Source organism: Bubalus kerabau, chromosome 1 (genome assembly GCF_029407905.1).
Source record: "Bubalus kerabau isolate K-KA32 ecotype Philippines breed swamp buffalo chromosome 1, PCC_UOA_SB_1v2, whole genome shotgun sequence".
NCBI classification, from domain to species: Eukaryota; Metazoa; Chordata; class Mammalia; order Artiodactyla; family Bovidae; genus Bubalus; species Bubalus kerabau.
In genome coordinates this window covers 227,733,806-227,755,302 of record NC_073624.1, presented here as the reverse complement: position 1 = coordinate 227,755,302, position 21,497 = coordinate 227,733,806, and the positions used below count along the sequence as shown (strand labels likewise).

General features: G+C 42.0%; 1 protein-coding gene, 1 long non-coding RNA gene and 1 other non-coding gene across 5 annotated transcripts in view; 1 reads left to right on the top strand and 2 right to left on the bottom strand.

Annotated features, from left to right (window-relative positions):
- JAKMIP2 (janus kinase and microtubule interacting protein 2) overlaps nucleotides 1–21,497 on the top strand; it is a 192,974-nt gene that overhangs the window by 111,328 nt on the left and 60,149 nt on the right. For both annotated transcript variants that reach the window (XM_055557644.1, XM_055557633.1), the window contains exon 2: nucleotides 12,129–12,404. In XM_055557644.1, the coding sequence (XP_055413619.1) occupies nucleotides 12,276–12,404 (129 nt within the window). In that variant the 5' untranslated portion in view covers nucleotides 12,129–12,275. The remainder of the gene's footprint in view (nucleotides 1–12,128; nucleotides 12,405–21,497) is intronic.
- On the bottom strand, nucleotides 2,222–7,037 carry LOC129635046 (uncharacterized). Of its 2 annotated transcripts, XR_008706089.1 has the most exons (4): nucleotides 6,932–7,037; nucleotides 3,820–3,993; nucleotides 3,057–3,221; nucleotides 2,222–2,733 (listed from the first exon to the last, which is right to left on the bottom strand). It is a non-coding gene; the product is annotated as an uncharacterized LOC129635046 (long non-coding RNA). The 2 variants fall into 2 exon arrangements; XR_008706088.1 differs by lacking the exon at nucleotides 3,057–3,221.
- On the bottom strand, nucleotides 15,870–15,941 carry TRNAA-AGC (transfer RNA alanine (anticodon AGC)). The gene has a single exon. It is a non-coding gene; the product is annotated as a tRNA-Ala (tRNA).

Sequence of the window (21,497 nt, the reverse complement as noted above, 5' to 3'; positions counted from 1 at the left end):
GTAGTATAATGCAACATAACTTACTCAGTGCTGAATGAAATTAAACTCGATTTTATTTGAATATGATGAATAGCAGCAAGGATCATGAAATCTCAGAACACAGCTTAAATGAAAACTTACTTAACTTTATTGTTTACTTAACTGTTACACCAAACTTTTACTTTTGCCTGAAATCAAAACAGTCATTCAGGTGCTTTCACAAAGCAAAAGAAATTTTCCATAAGAACTCTTACTATAAATCATCTTTGTTGAAATTGTGAAATATGTTCCTCATTCTCAGGTTTTCCTTGGATCTGGGCCAGTGTTAATGAAACTGAACTTCGTGGTGGCCCTTGTGACAGGTACTGCAAGTGCAAAGATGAATGAGACAGTTTTACCCTCACGTGGGCTCAGTCACCTGAAGAATAACTATGCTATAAATGAATCATGGCCATCGCCTGCTGAATGTTCTTGCACTGTCTGTGTTTACCCCTGTAGTCCGTTTCATTCTCAATTGCCAAAGGACTGTTTGTTGCTCAATCGCTCAGTCGTATCTGACTCTTCGCAACCCCCTGGACTGCAAGCAGGCCAGACTTCCGTGTCCTTCACTATCTCTCAGAGTTTTCTCAAACTCATGTCCACTGAGTCGATGATGCCATCCAACCATCTCATCCTCTGTCGCTAAAACCAAAATGTGATAAGTCACTCCCTTGTATGAAACTCTGGTGACTACACATTACTGTGGGGATGAAGTCCAAACCCTTTAACATAATCTATACTGTTTTCTACCAACTGTTCCCTGTCTATCTCTCTAAGTTCATCTTTGAAGTTTTCCCGTATTTTTCACCAAGATCTTGTCTATGTTTTTCTCCAGAGCATCATTTATATTCTTTTTTACCCCTGGACCTTCCTATTCAGTACTCCCTCTACCTAGAACATGGCTTTTTTTTGTACTCTCTTAGCTAGCTGATTCTTTCACATCTTACAGATCTTTGTTACAGATCACTTTTCCTAAGTCTTTCCTGATTCCCATCTCTTATTATGTGTGCAGTTATCAGACTGCATGAAATTGCTGATTCCTCCTCTGGGAAGAACAGGGACCCTGTCTCTGCATCCTCCCTCCAGATGTTTCATAAATACTTGTGAATTGATGAATCATTAAATTAAGGGAAGAGTGATGAATGCTATAAGAAGTGTCTTTAAAGTGCAAATAGAAACCCAAGAGAGGGAGTAATTTATTCCACCCAGGGAATGGTGCAGAGGTGTGAGGGAAAGTGATATGTGATGATCCTGGATCTGACCCCTAAAAGATGGGTAGGATGGAGTTCACCAGAGAGTTGAGGAGGAGAAAGGAAGCCAAACAAGGAACTGTATTAGCGGAGTTTGCAGAGTAGTTTAGTTCTGGAAGGATCCTCCTACCTGCTTTGCCTTAATTTTAGGCGTCACTTCTACCAAGCCTTCCTGACAACCCCTCTGAAAGAGGTTAGGCATCTATTGTATGTGTGCTGAGAATGATTTTACTGCGTTTCAGGGGGTATATTTCTAATATGAAGATTTAAACCTGAGATATAAAAAACAAATGCATCAGGAACAATGGGTTTTTGGTTGTATTCAGTTCCGTCCAGTCACTTAGTTGTGTCCGACTCTTTGCTGCCCCATGAACTGCAGCACTGCAGGCCTCCCTGTCCATCACCAGCTGCCGGAGTCCACCCAAACCATGTCCATTGAGTCGGTGATGCCATCCAACCATCTCATCCTCTGTTGTCCCCTTCTCCTCCTGCCCTCAATCTTTCCCAGCATCAGGGTCTTTTCAAATGAGTCAGCTCTTTGCATCAGGTGGCCAAAGTATTGGTTGTATTACATTCTTTCATATGAAAAATTTATGTGTTAACTAAATAATTTGTAGTAATAAAATAATTGCTATTATTATATGTGATAAAGAGGGTAATTGGTGGAAGAACAGGAGAGAGAAAAAATAACACAAAGAACCATACAAGCCTGACACCTTGCAGTCCTAAAGATGCTTAACTGATACTATGTTGAATGTTAGCATTTTAGATTCATTTTCTTCTAACAGATGTATAAAGGGTTAAAATCTTTTGACCCAATAGCCACACCACCACATTCCCTTTATATAGGAAACTAGAACTCCAGGTTTGGACTAACTTAAATAGCAGTCCCCCTTCTTTTAAAAAAACTGTTTATTTTATATTGGACATAGCCAATAAACAATGTTGTGATAGTTTTCAGGTGGAGAGCAAAGGGACTCAGCCATTCATATACCTCCTCCCATCCAGGCTGCCACATAACAACATTGAGCAGAGTTACCTGTGCGGTACAGTCGGTCCTTGTTGATTACCCATTTTAACTATAGCAGTTCCCCTCCTTTATATTAAATTTCTGTGTTAGGTTCATGAGTGCACAGTTCACAAATGTATTTTCCTACATAAAGAAGGGCTTGGAGAAGGCAGTGGCACCCCACTCCAGTACTCTTGCCTGGAAAATCCCATGGGTGGAGGAACCTGGTAGGCTGCAGTCCATGGGGTCGCTAAGAGTTGGACACGACTGAGTGACTTCACTTTCACTTTTCACTTTCATGCATTGGAGAAGGAAATGGCAACCCACTCCAGTGTTCCTGCCTGGAGAATCCCAAGGACGGGGGAGCCTGGTGGGCTGCAGTCTCTGGGGTCGCACAGAGTCGGACACGACTGAAGCGACTTAGCAGCAGCAGCAGCAACATGTCTCTGCAGGTCACTGGGAATAGAATATGTAAGTTTAATTCATCCGTTTTAAACACTAATAACATCTAATTCTAAAACATCATCTTTGGAAAAGAAGTGGGGGAAGGGCTTAGCCAAACCAGCAAGGCTTTGGTGCAGTGGATGTATCGAAGTGTTAATTATGGAGAAGTGTTGCATACACATGAGCTCTAGTTAATTTTATATTGCAGTTGCTTTTCAAATCATAACTCAGAGGCAACAGCGTTATTGGAAACTCTTAAGATTAATAACAACCTTATTCAGTTTATAGCTTAGGGCAGAACCATCTGCAAAGCCGAGACTCCTGGGAATACTGACCTTGCCAGTGCAGATCTTATTTTGCCAAAAGCATAAGCAAGAATTGCTTTAGTCTTTACAGGGATCTCTGTGCCTTTCCTGGTCTGTCTCTTTTAGCACAAAGGAATGATAAATTGTTTCTTCTTCCCTTGAAATCTAAGCTGGCTTTTCTTAGATAGTTCAGTCCTGGAAAAAATGGTAACGATAATAATTTCTAATCATTTTACACACTTTAGTTCATTTATCCTTGCAAGAGCTCAGTGAGGTAGATATATTTGTTTCCTCATTTTACAGTAACAGAAGTTTAGAGAGTTTAATTTCTCAAGAATAGACATCCAGGAAGTGTGACTCAAAACCAGTTTGTGTGATTTCAGATCCCAAGCTCCTAACCACTACATCCCACAATTCTATTTTGTAAGTGCCCACTGATATGTTCATGCCTTTGCCATCTCTTGAGCCTACTCACGACCAGAGTGGAAGAATCCAGCCCTTTCTTCAAGTATGTATTATAATAGCTAAGAGGCTTTGGAGACTGACAGATGTGTGTTTGACTTGCAGCTTTGCCATTTCATTAGGTGTGTTAATTTTTCTCAAGTTAATTAACTTCTCTGAGCCTCAGTTTTCTTACCTAAAAAACGTAATAAGAATAAATATCTGAAGGGGTTGACTGGGATAAATTCCTGTACCTAAGATGAGTGTACCTTAGCCCAGTGCCTGGCCCAGAGGCAGAACTCAGGAAATTAGGTAGCACATTCAGCATCAGCATCATTCAGGCTCCGCTCACCTCTTCTGTTGTCTTCATGCTTTTGCAGTCTGCTCTAAGCTGCTCCCATAGCATTTGCCAACTGTATCATTCACTGCTTTCTAGAATTTGTTCCTCTTGACAGATGTTTGCCTCCCCTTACCATCCAGAAGCCACTGGCAGGTGGGAATGAATGATGCTTGCAATTGTTTGCATCTATGAAAAACCAAGAACAGTACTCCATAAATAGTGGCCATGCTTTCTTGACCACATTTCTGATAAAGAATTATGTGGTATTTTAGGATGTGAGAGAAAATAGAAAATGTAGTTGGACATCATATTGGGATTTCTAGGATATTTTTACTTTCCTGGACAGACTGTGTAACCAGAATTATAACCAAAGAGCAATAGCACAGATTCAATATATTTAAATATCGATGAACTGATTTAATATCAAGAAATGTTTCCAATTTCTTGATTTTAATCTTGTAATGTGTGTTTTTAAAGTCAATGATGCTCCAAATAGAAATTTTTAAAAATCCATTTTTATTGAAATATAGTTGATTTACAATGTTGTGTTAATTTCTGTTCTACAGCAGAGGGATTCAGTTATACATTATTATTTTCCATTATGGTTTATCACAGGATATTGAATATATTTCTCTGTGCTATAAAGTGGGACCTTGTCATTTATGCATTTTATATACATGCTCAGTTGCTCAGTCATGTCCGACTCTTTGAGACCCCATGGACTGTAGCCCACCAGGCTCCTCTGTCCATGGAATTTTCCAGGCCAGAATACTGGAGTGGGTTGCCATTTCCTCCTCCATCCATTTTATATATAATAGCTTGCATATGCTAATTCAAAACTCTCAATCCATCTCTCCCTACCCCTCCCCTTGGCAATTACAAATCTGTTCTCTATGTCTGTGAGTCTGTTTTTGTCATATTTTAGATCTGATATACAAGTGATATCATAATGGTATTTGCCTTTCTCTTTCTGACTTACTTTACTTGTGATAATCTCTAGGTCCATCCATGTTGCTGTAATGGCATTATTTCATTCTTTTTATGGCTGAGTAGTATTCCATTGTTTATATGTACTACATCTTCCCTATTCAGCTGAATGGACATTTTTAAATCTGGACATCTTGTTATAAAAAATAGATATTGAGGTTCCCTAGTGGAGAGTGCAGTCCATGGGGTCATGAAGAGTCAGACTCGACTGAATGACTTCCACTTTTCACTTTCATGCACTGGAGAAGGAAATGGCAACCCACTCCAGTGTTCTTGCCTGGAGAATCCCACGGACAGGGGAGCCTGGTGGGCTGCCGTCTTTGGGGTCGCACAGAGTCGGACACGACTGAAGCGACTTAGCAGCAGCAGCAGCAGTGGAGAGTGAAAAAGTTGGCTTAAAGCTCAACATTCAGAAAACAAAGATCATGGCATCCGGTCCCACCACTTCATGGGAAATAGATGGGGAAACAGTGGAAACAGTGTCAGACTTTATTTTTTTAGGCTCCAAAATCACTGCAGATGGTGACTGCAGCCATGAAATTAAAAGTCGCTTCCTCCTTGGAAGGAAAGTTATGACCAACCTAGATAGCATAATCAAAAACAGAGACATTACTTTGCCAACAAAGGTCTGTCTAGTCAAGGCTATGGTTTTTCCTGTGGTCATGTATGGATGTGAGAGTTGGACTGTGAAGAAGGCTGAGCACCGAAGAATTGATGCTTTTGAACTGTGGTGTTGGAGAAGACTCTTGAGAGTCCCTTGGACTGCAAGGAGATCCAACCAGTCCATTCTGAAGGAGATCAGCCCTGGGATTTCTTTGGAAGGAATGATGCTAAAGCTGAAACTCCAGTACTTTGGCCACCTCATGCAAAGAGTTGACTCATTGGAAAAAACTCTGATGCTGGGAGGGATTGGGGGCAGGAGGAGAAGGGGACGACAGAGGATGAGATGGCTGGATGGCATCACCCACTCGATGAACGTGAGTTTGAGTGAACTCTGGGAGTTGGTGATGAACAGGGAGGCCTGGTGTGCTGCAATTCATGGGGTCGCAAAGAGTGGGAAAAGACTGAGCGACTAAACTGAACTGAACTGAACTGAAACTCTAAAAGACATAAAAAGGCTAAAGCTGGGAGCAGATGATCCCAAGATTATTTCAAATGCAGCATCCCACTTTTACTCTCCAGAAGTGGTACCTGAGGAAAAGCCATGGTGAGGGAAGAAAAAGTGTCATCTACTCATGTTAATGTCACTCTCCCCCTCTCTGTGGTTTCTGTCTCAGGGGTTTTGTACCAATGCCTAAATAAGTCTGTAGAGGATCAAGAATAAGAATGGCTTTTTAATATTTGAGGCCTTCCGTAAGTGTGGCACTTGAATTATCATTATTTGTAATATCCCCTGTCATTTTAATTCAAATTAAGCATCTTGAGAAAAGCACCTATTGGCTATTTTGTTTCCACCACCTTAGCCAATAGTTGAAATTGAAAACACTCAATAAATGTTACCTCTCCTGCATCATGAGCTGTGTGAGAGCGTCTTTTACATTATTTCATGTAATTGTCAAACAATGCAATGCCATAGTTCTGCATATTCCTGCACCTCTCGCCCCCATTTTGGAGATAAGGGGTATTGAGAACCCGAGAACTAGTGATTTATCCAAGATCCACATCTACTAAACACACAGGTGAAATTTAAAATTAAGTCTGACTCCATAGTCCTTACTCTTACCCAGGAGTTCTCAAAGATGCCTGTGCATCAGAATCCCCCAGCAACTACTCTATCAGAATTTCCAGAGTGGAGCTCCAATCACTAAAGCTCTCTTACAGATTTTAATAAAACCAGACCAAAAATTTGGGAAGCTTTACTCTCAAACACTACACTGTATTTCCTCCTCAATAAATGTCTATGGAGTGAATGAAAGAATGATGGCCAAAACTCTTCCATTGATAATATATTCCTTTCTTAAGATTTGCTCTCAAGCAGTGATCCATATTTTAAAATGCAACTGCTCATAAGAGCCTGTCTCTAAATTTTCTGATATCTTTATCTGAAACTTGGTTGCAGGGAAACTCAGCCTTGGTGGCTGTGGGAGGTACCTGATTAATGACAGGGTAGGACCAGAGGATAAGCTCAAGTTCTCACCTTGTTCATACCTCACAATGATTCCTGGGGCCAGCACTACCATCAGCAGCTGAAAGCTGGAAACCTAGGGCTCATTTAAAATGCCTTCACGTGGTTTGAAGTGAAGAAGCCATCACGCCCTCCTTCCTGATAGATTGGCCCATCGTTGAAAGATAATTCTGTCCCTCCTCCAGATCTTCTGTTGCATCAGGTGTTATCAATGACAGAGGCTCTGAGGGTGGTCCAGAAACATTCCATGCATCTGCAGTGATGTCTTAAAGCTCTCCCTTATGCTCTGGAGCACACTCCTTTGAGGGGCCGTGTCTCTCTGCATGTGGCATCTTCTCCGGAAGGTTGACCTCAAACTGCTTAAGCAAAGGCAGCACAAGTGCCCATCAACTTACAGGGGAATAAATAAAATCTAGTTTTAGTTATGCAATGGAATATTAGTCAGCAATAAGAAGAAATAAAATATTGATACAGGCTCTATTATGGATGACTCTTTTAAAGTAGAAGAAGCCAGTTACTAAAAATAAATCCACATATTTTATGATTCTGCTTACACAAATATCCAGAATAGACAAATCTATAGAGACAAAAAGTAGGTTAATGATCGCCTGGGCTGAGAGAGTTTGGTGGGAATGGGAAATGACTGCTAATAAGTATGGGCTTTCTCTTTGGTATGATGAAAAGTTCTAAAATCAGTTGTAGTATTGGTTGTGCAGCCTTGTGAATATGCTAAAAAACAGATGAATTTTGTGATATGTGAATCATATCTCAATAAAACTGTCCAAAAGGGGGAAGGGGGAGCACAAAGCAACAGAAACATTTTAGTGAAATTACATATGAGAATCACAAGATTTCTAGGCACCCATCACAACTGGAAAAGACTTTGGAAAATTGCCCTTCAGTAGAGGAGTCTGTTGGGCTGCCGTCTATGGGGTCGCCCAGAGTCGGACACGACTGACGCAACTTAGCAGCAGCAGCAGCAGAGGGTTATATGGGCTTCCCTGGTAGCTCAAACGGTAAAGCATCTACCTACAATGCAGGAGACCTGGGTTCGATCCCTGGATCAGGAAGATCCCCTGGAGAAGGAAATGGCAACCCACTCCAGTATTCATGCCTGGAAAAGCCTATGGACCGAGGAGCCTGATGGGCTACAGTCCATGGGGTTGCAAAGAGTCGAACACGACTGAGCAACTTCACTTCACTTCAGAGGGTTATATAGGGCCATACTTATATGAACAGCTGTTTACATTAAGGTAGGTGTCTATAAGTTGATCCCATCCTCAACTTCCTATGATATTTTTTTCTCTCCTGAACATGTCTAATTTATTAATCCTATTCTTTTATCTGGCTGTTATGGGACTTAAGTTCACAATAATTTCCAGACTAAAAATGTGTTAAGTCAGGCACATATGTTATATTTTGGGGAAAGGATTGTAAATTAAAATGTAAAATATGGCTGTTGCTTCTCACATTTTTGCTGCAAGCAGTGACAGAGAGCTGGTCCTCGTTATTTACAACAGGAGAGAAGAATGTAATGTTTAAAGGTAGGATGTGATTCCATCAACATCTCCAGCATCAGAGTTGCCGCTTCCTTTTTCATCCCCATGGCTGGCCCCATTTAGAACTGCATTATCTGTCGCCTGGACCACTGAAGCAGACTCACTGATTTCCTGCTTCCAGTCTCTCCCTCCTTAGTGACTCATCCTCCATCACACTGCCAGAGTTACCTTTCTAAAATGCAAACATGAGGCAGAGTAGCCCAGGGTAGACACCTTGAGTCTCAGTTTCAAACTGCCTGGATTTGAATCTCAGCCCCACTGGCTATCCACTCAGTCATCCTAGGCAAGTTACTTAATCTTTCTGTGAATAGTTTTATTCCCCACTGCATCTTTAGTGCACATTAGATTTGAGCAGTATTTTAAGTGCTGAATTCAATGATGGGCTTATAGCGATTGGTCAGTGTAACTTATTATTATTATTACACTTACATTCACATACTGCCATGTTTCTCTGTTTCTGCATAATGAAATCATTTTAAATTAAATTTAATCATCGATTATGCAAGAGCCTGTGCAATCTAACCCTGGAGTTTTTCCTCCTAGTTTTATAACCTTCTCTACATACATCAATTGTGTGACTCCAGAGTTTCTCTCAAGCTTCTGCCTCTGTCATTTGACTATGTTGTTATTGTTTTTTTAGTCGCTTAGTCATGTCCAACTCTTTGTGGCCCCGTGGGCTGTAGCCTGCCAGGCTCCTCTATCCATGAAGTTTTCCAGGCAAGAATACTGGAGTGAGTTGTCATTTCCCCCTCCAGGGGATCTTCCTGACCCAGGAATTGAACCCACATCTCCTGAGGCTCCTGCGTTGTCAGGTGGATTCTTTACAACTGAGCCACCTGAGTAGCCCCCATTTGAGTATCTCCAATTGGAAAAGCCCATTCTTTGCTCAGGGAATCTGGAGTGGTGATCATCTGGCTTCCGAAAGTTGGGACATCTACTGGGCTAAGGCATAGTTGAAGAGGGCTAGCTTTAAAGAGAAGAGTCCCAAGCCCACACAATATACATGCACTCCAACACATACCATGGAGTCGACCACGGTGGAAAGTATTGGAAGACCCATCTCAGTGATGTCTGCAGGTAGCACAATAGTGAGAGGAAATTAAGGATCATTGAGGTCAGAATTCTCGAGGTTACGTTGAAAAGGTTAACAGTATGGTTTCATTCAGGCACAAGGGAGAGACCCCCTCCAACTGATGATGGTAAACAAACTAACCGATAAATCTCAATCACTTTAAGCTTCAAGACAAGATGTGTTTGTAGGACATACCTGTATTTCACTTACCCTTTTAACCTACATAGAGCCATTTTGAGATGGCTCATTCCTTTTAAAGTTGATATATACCTCCACAGCCCTTATAGGCTTCCTTAGCTTTGCTCACCCTTTGGTAGATAGTCCCATTATTAAATTCTCCGTTGAACAGGACTGTCTTTTTCTGCTGCAACTCTAACTGATGGAGCCAATCAACTGTGAGCTCCTCCAGGGCTATATGATATATCTCTGAGCCCTCAGCACTGTTTACTGTAGCAGGTAAATTGTAGATGCTAATAAAGGTTTGTTTGCATTGGGGAAAAAAGAGAAAATGAAAAGCCTATTCTTCATTCAAGACAACAATATGGCTAGGAAGCTTTTCCCAAATGGCTTTTCCCTGTGTTGACTATAAAGGTCTGATAGAAGTTGACTCTAAAGTGAGTCATATTTTATAGGTAAAACAAACCAGACTTCCTAGTGGACTGGATAGGGTATATAGAGGATAAAAAAAGAAAGGATGACTTCTAAGCTAAGATCTGGAACAACTGGGCATGTGATTGTGCCATTTATTGATACGGGAAAACTTGGGGAAGATAAGGTTTTTGAGGGACTAGTTAAAAAAAGACATCTGTATTTGTTCGGTTAGGTTTGAGACACCAATAGGATATCCAGGTGGATTTGGTAGAAGGAGTTGAATATATAAGTCTGGGGTTTGGGGAATGGTCAGGGCTATGAATATAACACAGGGGGTCATAAAACCTATAGGTAGGACCAGTAGAGATAACCTGGACAAAGCCTGGGGGACCAGCAACACCTAGAGAACAAACTAGAGGAGATACCTGTTAACTGTATATATGGGAGTTTTCTCACCCAAAACCTGCTTGGAGTTAAGTACTGTCTTACTTATCTTTGTGCCTAGTGGTGTTTGTCATACAAATTTTCAATAAATGCTTGTTGAATTCATTTCAATTCTAGAAACAAAGAATTGTAACCACTTAGAAGTCTCTCAGCCATAAACTTTAATGATTTTGCAACATTTGCAAAATAAGCATGAAGGAGCACTCCAACATCTAGCCTAGAGTACAATATGATGGTGGACAGTTCCATGACTGCTGGCAACAGACTGATCTAACTTTCTAACCTTTCCCTATCCCCTCTCCGTAGAGACAGTCTCTAAAAGACATGGCCCCAGTGGTCATGGGTGGATGGCAGAAAGCCCAGGATCCCAGCACGGTCCTCAAGGCTGAATAGCAGGGGTCTCAACAGAGCAGCAGCTACTGGAACATATGGATCATCAGTAGGAATTCCGCTTAGTTCTGGAGATACAAAACTCTCAATTTTCTGAAAGGTTGCATGGGAAACTCTCTATTATCTTCTTTATCTAGTCATGCTTTTTGCACTGACTTTAACAGTTTAGGATTTATATTTTTCTTACCTCCTTGTTCCTATGACACATTTAAAGATTTGTAAATCAAGAGACATCATTTTTTTTTTTTTTTTTTTTTTTGTCTTCTCACTGCTGTTCTGATTGGGTCTACATCATCCTTCACCTTGGAAGTTTAGTGGCCTCCCTTCCTCATTCTCTCCCCACTATGCCACCAGAACAACCACACCAAAGCACTGCTCTGTTTGGGCACCTACCTGCCAAGAGCTTCAATAGCTAGCTTCCTTGTTACCTACTGGGGGAAAAAAATTCCAAAATTCTAAGGATGGCATCCCAGATCATCACATAGGTGACTTCCTTTCACAAAACTGAATTAAATAGCTGATATGTCCAGTCCCTGAGATGCATTCTGAGAAGCAAGTTGTAAATATGAACAACACATTCCTGCCCTCACAAAGCTTACAGACTCATGGAGGTGACCACACTTAAAAAACAGGGACCTGTATTTACCTGGAGTGGGGTGGGTTGGGGTGGGGGCTTCCAGGAGGAACTGACTTGCCAGCTAAGACCTGATGGAGTCATGAGGGTTGGTCAGACTAAACTGTGTGGCAGCATGTGAGGCTGAGGACCGTGTGAGGAGGCAGGGCAGAGATGGGGGGAAATGAAAAGTCCTTATGGGAAGAGAGAAAGAATCAGAAAATTAAAAGACACTCTCTATGCCCAGGATATGTGAGTGATGTGGAGGAAGTAAGGCTAGGAGAATGGGCAGGTTTGGGTGTAAAGAGCACTCTGCGATGTGAAAGATACACTCGTATATGGACTCATAGGTCTTTGAAGGATTTTAAGCAGGGCGCTGACATGACCAGACTAGCCCATTGGGAAGACAGCCCTAAATTCATGTGCCAAGTGGTTGGGAGCCCTTAGGAAGGGGCTCTCGCAGGCAGTTCAGACAGTGCCTGACGGGTACGCGGCCCAGGTCTCCGTTGTGGCAGTAACTGCTGTCTCTGCCTCCCCCAGGGCTTCCAGGGCAGTGGCTGAGGAGACCTTCCCGAGGGGCAACACGCAGTAGCTGCTGAGCCATCGCACCCAGGAGAAGCCGCAGGAACATGGCAGCCCCTGCTTGAGAGGAATTCAACACCAACAGACTCCATTCAGAAAGGAATAATGTCCAAGAAAGGGCGAAATAAGGGCGAGAAGCCCGAGGCGCTCATTGTCGCCCTTCAAGCTGCCAACGAAGACCTCAGGACCAAGCTCACAGACATCCAGATAGAGCTGCATCAGGAGAAGTCCAAGGTGAGTGGGGCTTCCTGAGGCCTGCCTGCCGCCCTGCCTCAGTGGGCTCTTGTCTGCTAGTTGCCAGAGGGGGCAACAACCCCTGCACTTGGGGAGATTCCCTGTGTGTGGCAGAAGGGATTTGAGCACAGGATACACACAAAATGAGAAAACCCTGCTTATGAGCTCTGCCTGCCCAGAAAGCCAGATGTAAAAATTGAGAGCATACTCCCCCCCCACCACCACCACCTCTGGACAAATGAATAAGCCTGTGACCTTGATGGGCCCCACCCTTGCCTTCTGTAGTCATTCCCCCTGAGGCATTTAGAGATATCTTTGTAAAGCATGTCCATCCTGTCACTCCACTGCTCAGAACCCTGCAAGGCTGCCCACCTCTCTCAGTCACAGGACTTCCCCCACCACGTCAGGACCTCCCCCCTCCAGCTGTCCATCATCTGACTCATCTCCCACCACTGCTGTCCCCGGATCACTCTGCTCCAGCCTCTTCACTGAACCAGGGGACACACACCCATCACATTTGGGCCTTTGCCCTTCTTCTTCCCCAGCCAGCGGCATGCTCCTTCCACACTTCCTGTAAGTGTCAGCTCTAGTCAAGCATCTGACTACAATCTCCAAAACAGAGCACTTCCTGGGTCCACACACTCCCCGAGGCCTGCCTTTTCCTGGCTCATCTCAGCACAGTTTTTGTATTTATATATTGACTTGTTTAATGCTTCTCTCCCCGCAGTCAAGTGTAATCTCTGTGACAGCAGTCTCACTTACCTGTCTATCAGTGGAGCTTAAATAAATGTCCAGGACTGAAAAGCTCAACATATATTTGTTGAATGAGTAGATGAATGACTGAAAGGTGATTTCTATCCTTATACCTTACTATTATCCTGTAGAGCTGGAAGGAGGTTTAAATTAGACACGTACATAAAGGAGTGATGAGGAGTATATGAGAAAATTCATGTCAGATGCTCAGAGAGCTGCCTGGCACATAGTAAATTCTGAAAAAAAAAATTCATAGTAATATCCCTTCCATATCTGGTATGCTTGAGTCAGTTGCTAATTAGACTTAGGGAAGTTTCTTTGCTTCTGAGTCTCATCCATTAAATGAATATGCTAATGCTTCTCTTATTAGAGCGGTATGGATATCAAACAGAGTCATAGACAGGAAATCATTTTGAAATATGTGACAGGTGTAAGACATTTTTGCAAAGTAGAGACAATCATGTCAGTGTAAAATTGCCTTAAAGAGATAACTCTGTGTGCAGTAAGGAAATGTTCTTAATCAAGTCACAAACAACATATATCCTTACTCTTTTTTACTGCCTCTTCTTCCTTGACTTTACCATTACATTTTAATTAGTTCTTTTCTCCCAAATGTATTTCTCCTGGTTTGAACAGTAATAAAGCTTGGATTGGCCAAAGCTGCTGGCCCCCTGTCTCAGTTAAGCCTTGACCTTGGATAAGCAGGCCCCCGTGTAAAGTTTATGAAGGGTATTTTTCAGTTTCCATAAAGTTAAAAAGAAGGTGGTGTCATAAAACAAAACAAACAAAATCAAAGTCAAAAATGTTTGTGTAAGAGTCAGAAAACCAGAATATTGCCTTTCTGTCTCCCCAGAGACAAATTTCAATTTCTCAGTGTGTCGATCTGTAATTCAGATGACTGAGTCTGTTTCTCCATATCCTTGTCTCTCAAGCATCACTGGAAATTAGAATAACCGGAGGGAACTTATTAAAAATTGAGATCCCTGGGCCCAGAGTCCAAAGATTCTGATAAAGTAGGAGTGATGAGGCTCAGGACTGCAATTCCAGCACACGGTCCAGACAGTCCCCGTGGAGGTGGTTCTTTGACTTCGTGTTGACAAACACTCCACCCCGCAATTCCTTCCAGGTCGACAAACTATGAACATTTCATTGGTTTTAACTTTCCCTGGGGTAACATAGCGTTTCAAGGGAGGCAGGCTGCTTTAATTGTAGTAACAGCAGGATGACAAACTACCTTCATGGGAAGAAGGCTCTCCGTCTGGGTACTGGGAGCCATAACCTGCCCCTGGTTTACAGGGAGCAAGCTCATGAGATTTTAAAGAGGCGGAGGCCCTGCAGCTCCCAACCCTGCCATTTCCCACATGTGCTAGCCTTTTAAAAGGGGTAACTCTTGACTGTGGACAGAGCTGTTTATCTTGCCTGTTTATCCAGGGCTGGGCACTGGTGTCTAAGCCAGCAGTCAGGGGTCATCTCTCTTTCTGACAAGAGACCACAAGCCAGGCTCTGAAATGAAAGCACTGCCCTTGTTGTCCACCCTCTGCCCCTCCCCCAGACTCCTTCTCCGTGGCAGTTAATTATAATCCTAGCACAGGGGCGACAGCAAAGCCTCACCGCCTGTCAGCAGCATTCCCCAAAGAGCAAAGGGAATTTAGAGGGCAAACAAGTCATAAAGCAGTTTTATTAAAATAAATACGATTGTGTTACCAAAGGCCCAGGCTCTGAGAGAGAGAACATGAACAATGCCGACATGTGAATTCACAGTCTCAGTTTGACTGCAAGGCTAGGATAACAATTTAACCTCAGGGGAATAGACTAAAGAGTGGAAACCTTTGGAGTGATGGGATATTACTCGTTTTTCCAGAAAGACAAATCATCCTATTAACATTTGCAGAGAATATTGCAGATAGAGCAGGGTCACACATGCTGGACTTTATTGAATGTTTACCACCTGTCACACATGGTAAGAACTGCGTTTTCTCCTCACATAATCCCCGCTCTTTTCCTTAGCACCTGAGTGACCCTGCACAGGTTATGAAATACCTGTGTCTTCCTTTGTCGCGTGGGATAATAGTCGTGTTTACTTCCTAAGTTATGTGTGTGTGTTTTTTGAGCAGATATTATCAGACATGTTGTGTTATAATTCAGTTATCACATTTCGCCCTCACTACCATTCTCTGAGGTGGGCACTGTCATTATCCAGATTTTACAAATGCGGAAACCGAGGCTCAGTGAGATAAAGCAGTTCACTCAGAGTCACGTGCTTGTTGGTGACGGGGCTGGGTCTTCAACTCCCCTTCCCTCTCTTCCCACGTCTGTGCTCTTTTTTCAGTTGTTTTCCCCAGTCTTATTGAGATATAATTGATGTACAATATTGTGTTCATTTTATGTGTGCAACATAATGATTTGATATATGTATAAATTGTGAAATGATTATCACAATAAGTTTAGTCAATAGCCATCACCTCACAGAGTTACAAGGTTTTTGTTCTTGTGATGAAAGTGAAAATGAAGTGAAAGTGACAGTCTCTCAGTCGTGTCCAACTCTTTGCGACCCCGTGGGCTACACAATCCATGGAATTCTCCAGGCCAGAATACTGGAGTGGGTAGCCTTTCCCTTCACCAGGGGATCTTCCCAACCCAGGGATTGAACCCAGGTCTCCCGCTTTGCGGGCAGATTCTTTACCAGCTGAGCTATAAGGGAAGCCCTGAAGATGGAGATACTGGGGATTGAACCCAGGGCCTCGTACATGCTAAGCATGTGCTCTGCCACTGAGCTATACCCCCAGCTGCTGTGATGAGAACTGTTAAGATATACTCTTTTTGCAATCTTCAAATATTGTTAAGAGGACTGTTAACTATAATCATCATACTATACATTACATCCTCAGAACTTACCATGTAACTGGAAGTTTGTACCTTTTAACCACCTTAACCATCTTCTAACCATTCTGCCTCTGGTAACCACCAATCCATTCCCTATGTCTATGAGCTCTACTTTTTTTTTTTTTTTTAATTCCACATGTAAGTGTGATCATACAGTGTTTGTCTTTATCTGGCTTATTTCACTTGGCATAATGTTGCAAATGACAGAATTTCCTTCCTTTCTATGGCTGAATGTTTCATTGTGTGTGTATGGGAGGTGGTATATCGCATTCTCTGCATCCATTTATTCATCAGTGGGCATTAGGTTGTTGACATGTTTTGCAGAGCCAGTGCTACACTTAAAACATGTGAATGTCTAGAAAAGACTGAAAACCATAGGCAGAGGAAGACAGTGTCAGAACTTTTCTTTATCCTATTATGCAAATTTCAAATGGAGAAATGAAGTGTGTGTATGTGTGTGTGTTGGGGAAGGGGTGGGGGGGATATGCCCCTCTCCTTCTCCCATAGATGCCTGCATTTCCACTGCAGGGAAATGAAACTAAAATATTAGACACGGCCAACTTCTGGTGAGTAGAAATTATCTGAAAGATCTGTAAAGCACTGATGGAAAAAACATGGAGATATGTAGGTCATTTTGACTGGACTCCAATCATAGGGGCCAAAAGGATGTAACTATGGGGCCTGTGGTGGAGAGAAAAGAACACAGGTGGGGTCTCTGTGCTGGATAACCTTTCTGGGCCTGCATTTGTGCATCTATAAAATGAGCAGATTATGGATAACATAAAAGAGCTAAGGTCCTTTCAAAATAGTCGAGATTAGTCAGGAAAGGAATCTGCTCTAGCTCTTCAGGACCCTTCCCTGATCACCAAGTTACATGACACTGTCCCTTCATTCCATGTACTCTATCTCGCACATCGCCCTGTGGTGCTTTAATCACAGGACTCTGTACTTATGAAGAAAGTGAAAGTCTGAAACTTACGTCTGAAGTTATGTTATTTGTTTGTTTGCTTGTTTCTTGCCTGCTGTCCCTGTTCTAATGAAATCTATGCTTCCATGTCTGCTTCAGGGACCCCTAAGTAAGGGATCTCCAGTGTTCACAGTGCTTCCCGACATGTAGGAGACATGTCCTACTTGTTGAGTGAATTATCATGATTGTTTTTAAAACATTCCCCAAAACCCCATGGCATAAGTACAATATAGTATTGATTGAGGCAGGCCACCCCAGGCTTGGGTGGAGGAAATATTTCCACCAGATCTGTCTTTCTTGGGCCAGCACTGAGCCATTAAGCTATGGTATTTTCCTGTGTGTCTCCTCCGTGGACACTGATCTGCTGCCCGGGGTGTGTAAGCACACCTGGGATTGCTGTGAGATGTGAAATCCACCTACCCAGTTCCCCAGGGTTTCATTCTCTCCCGCAGAGGCAGCCTGCAGCTACAGTGAAGCCCACAGTCACAGGGGGGATGAAGCAGGAGCAGAGGATAGGCCTCTAAGGGTCAAGTCTGCAGGATGGCAGGCCTGGGATGCTTGCTTTGGGCAGAGTCAGCTCCAGAAAGGAGTTTCTACCCTTAGAACAGCCCTTTAGACTGCAAAGCAGTCCTCACTGAGAGCCTGGGACAAAGGCAGCATCTGATTACTATTCTGATTTCACTGAGAAAGAACACAAGTTCTATGTAATTCATTTGCTCCCAGTGACACAGCTAGAGGAGGAGCCAAAATGGGAATTCCCATCTTCTCTAAGGCTGTGATCAAGGTGATGCTTTCTTACTCCACTGCACTCTGTTGCCTCCAGGGTGCTCTCAAAAAACCAACCAACCTTCTCTCTCCTCAGGCTAGTACTCTAGAGTTTGCAGAATCAGGGCCCACACTGGGCATCCAGTAGTACTTCTTGCTTTCTGCAAATTTAGTTTTGTTTTCAGGAAACCTAAGTAACTAAAAGCAACAAATGAAAAGAGAGAAGCTTTTATTACTTCCCCAGGTTGTATAAAATCTCCCTTATGCTGTGTTGTGCTTAGTTGCTCGGTTGTATCCAACTCTTTGGGATCCCATGGATTGCAGCCCACCAGGCTCCTCTGTCCTTCAGGATTCTCCAGGCAAGCATACTGGAATAGGTTGCCATGCACTCCTACAGGGGATCTTCCCAACCCAGGGATCGAACCCAGGTCTTCCCACATTGCATGCGGATCCTACCAACTGAGCCACCATGGAAGCCCAAGGATACTGGTGTGGGTAGCCTATCCCTTCTCCAGGGGATCTTCCCAACCCAGGAATCAAACTGGAAACTCCTGCATTGCAGGAGGATTCTTTACCAGCTGAGCTACCAGAGAAGCCCTTATGAGCCACATTCCTATGGCGGCAGCCTTCCCTCTTCCCATCTCCTTTTTGAGAATTACTTAGTGCCCATGGAAACCCCTGCCAGCTCTGTGCATTTTAGATCTCTGGCTACATCTGATGCAGATAATCCAAGCTGAACCTTTTGCTGGCTTGTCTTGTCTTGATAACCTCTCAACTCTCCTTACCTTTAATAGTCAAGTCCAATAACCTCTCAACTCTCCTTACCTTTAATAGTCAAGTCCAATGTTTAATCCTAGATTTCTAAGATCACATTAAAGCTCAAACATCACCCTCTTAGCAGAATTTACAGTGGCATTTTTCAAAGGCAAAACTAGAATTAGGACAAAAGAAGAAAATATAATGGGAAGCCTGGGAATCTAGTCATGAATTTTCTTCCTTCTATCATAGCGGAAGCAGGATTAAATTCTCCTACTGATTTTTTTTTTTTTTTAAACCTCTGGGGTAAAAGGGATATAGGAAGTCTTTTATTCAAATCTCTGTTCAGTGCTCACCCTCTGGCCCTGTCCCACCCTACCCCCTATAACTTCTTTGTATACATTAAGCAGTGTCTTCCAAGTTAAGATGAGATGTCACCAAGAAACTCAGGACATCTTGAGGAAACCCAATTTTATCTTTGAACATCTCTATTAGGAAAATAGTTACTAAGGTCTTATAATGTAATAATAGCAGCACTCATCTTACCACCATAATATGGGTATTTAGGTTTATGTTGTTTCTGGTATTAGTATACATTGCATGATAAAATATTAATGTGCAATAATGCTCATCAAATTAATATTTAATATCTACCATGTATTCAGTTCAGTTCAGTTCAGTCACTCAGTCATGTCCAACTCTTTGCGACTCCATGAATCGCAGCATGTCTGGCCTCCATGTCCATCACCAACTCCCGGAGTTCACTGAGACTCACGTCCATCGAGTCAGTGATGCCATCCAGCCATCTCATCCTCCGTCATCCCCTTCTCCTCCTGCCCCCAATCCCTCCCAGCATCAGAGTCTTTTCCAATGAGTCAGCTCTTCGCATGAGGTGGCCAAAGTACTGGAGTTTCAGCTTTAGCATCATTCCTTCCAAAGAAATCCCAGGGCTGATCTCCTTCAGGTTGGACTGGTTGGATCTCCTTGCAGTCCAAGGGACTCTCAAGACTCTTCTCCAACACCACAGTTCAAAAGCATCAATTCTTCGGCTCTCAGCTTTCTTCACAGTCCAACTCTCACATCCATACATGACCACTGGAAAAACCATAGCCTTGACTAGATGGACCTTTGTTGGAAAAGTAATGTCTCTGCTTTTGAATATGCTATCTAGGTTGGTCATAACTTTTCTTCCAAGGAGTAAGCATATTAATAATTATTAATTGCCCATGTGTTCTAGCCTATCCAAAGGACTTTGCTGGATTATGGAAGTCAGTCCTTTCAACAATCATATGAGAAAGATATCGCCAATCCTAGTTTACACATGAGTAAACTAAGGCTGAGTCTGGGGCCCCAGCTTGCCAAAGCTTTCAGAGCAAACTAGGAGATCTGAGATCTGCCCTGACCTGGCTCCTGGCCCACCTGGACCCTGATCAGCCTTCTTTATGTTGTGCTTCTGTAGAGTCTGTTCCCCACTTTTCTCATCAGAAATTCAGATGTAATAAATACCACTTACATCATAGAGTTGCCTAGGAAGTTAAGTGTATGATAGGTGTAAAGCCTTTAAAAAAGTGCCTAATTAATACATAGTAAGTTAAGCCCCCGATAAATGCCTACTATTTTTTGTGATGGAGCTGAAATTTTTGTCCATATAACATTTCCACAAGTAAAAATTGATTATCCCTTCAATCAACTAATTAATTTTTACCTTTCAAAGTATTATCTTCACATTTTTTCATATTACTCAGGGGTAGTTCTTCATTTTTTAGTATACTCATTTTCATAATTTACATTAAGATTTTTTTTACATTAAGATATTAAAATCTATTTCTTAGTGGTACAATCTAAGCTATAAATAATTTTCAGAAAATGTTTTTACTACAAAATTTTTATTGGCTCTTTTTTCCTCCCAGATGTCAGTCACATTCTTTATATCTCCTTCATAGTGAAACTCTTTTCAAGTTAAAAAAAAAAAAACACCATACCTAGAAATACTGCCAAAAATGACAGTTTCCATGACAACCAAATAAATAGACATTAAAAAGTGCCAAAAGTAATTCAATATCTTTTCTTTTTTTCGAATTCTGTGCTTTTCTTTAAGTGATGGACGAAAATGCCAGTGTGTGTTCCTATTTGTTTTGTCTTTGTGCTGGAGTATATTTTCCATACACCTGTATTTTCACTTTTTTTTTTTCCTTTTCATTCATCTCTTCTCCAGTCTACACATAAAAGATTAGTGTTTATAACTTGAGAGAAATTACAGAATCACAAACTTGTACAATGTAATACACCTGCAGAGAACTTCACATAAATAATTTCAGATCATGAGTATTTCCTCTTATATCCAATATAATATTACCTTACATTTTACAGTACTTTACAATTTAAGCTACTTTCCCATTCATTATCTAATTTAATCCTAAAAATATCTCTTTTACAGGTATTTTTTAAAGTGTAATCAAAGATCCTCAGGATAAAGCAACTTTCTTAAAGACAGTCGATGGTGAAATCAAAATACAAACCCAGAAATCATTACCCTTTATCCATTTTTACTACAGCTTTTCATTGTTTTAGGAAGAGCTGCTAAAATTCCCCTAGTAACTCATTACCTATCTGCTCTTATGGTCATGATACTGTTCCAAATGCCTAAGGAACGTAAATACATCCTGCTGAAATTGAAGATGATCAATTTCATCTTCAATTGAAGATGATAATTTCCTATCACTTGAGTTAATTTCCCCAAGGTAAATTAGATGGAAGGTAAATTATCAGAGATTCTAACTCAGTGAAAAATAAGGCCCCTATTTTCAAAAATTGCATTATATAAAAGAAGAATCAGCAAACATTTTCTGTGAAGTACAGAATAGTAAATGTTTTAGGTTTTGTGGGCCAGAGAGGTTCTGTGAAACTACTCAGCTTCATTGTAGCATGAAAGCAGCCATAGGCAACATGGAAATGGATGGGCCTGGCTG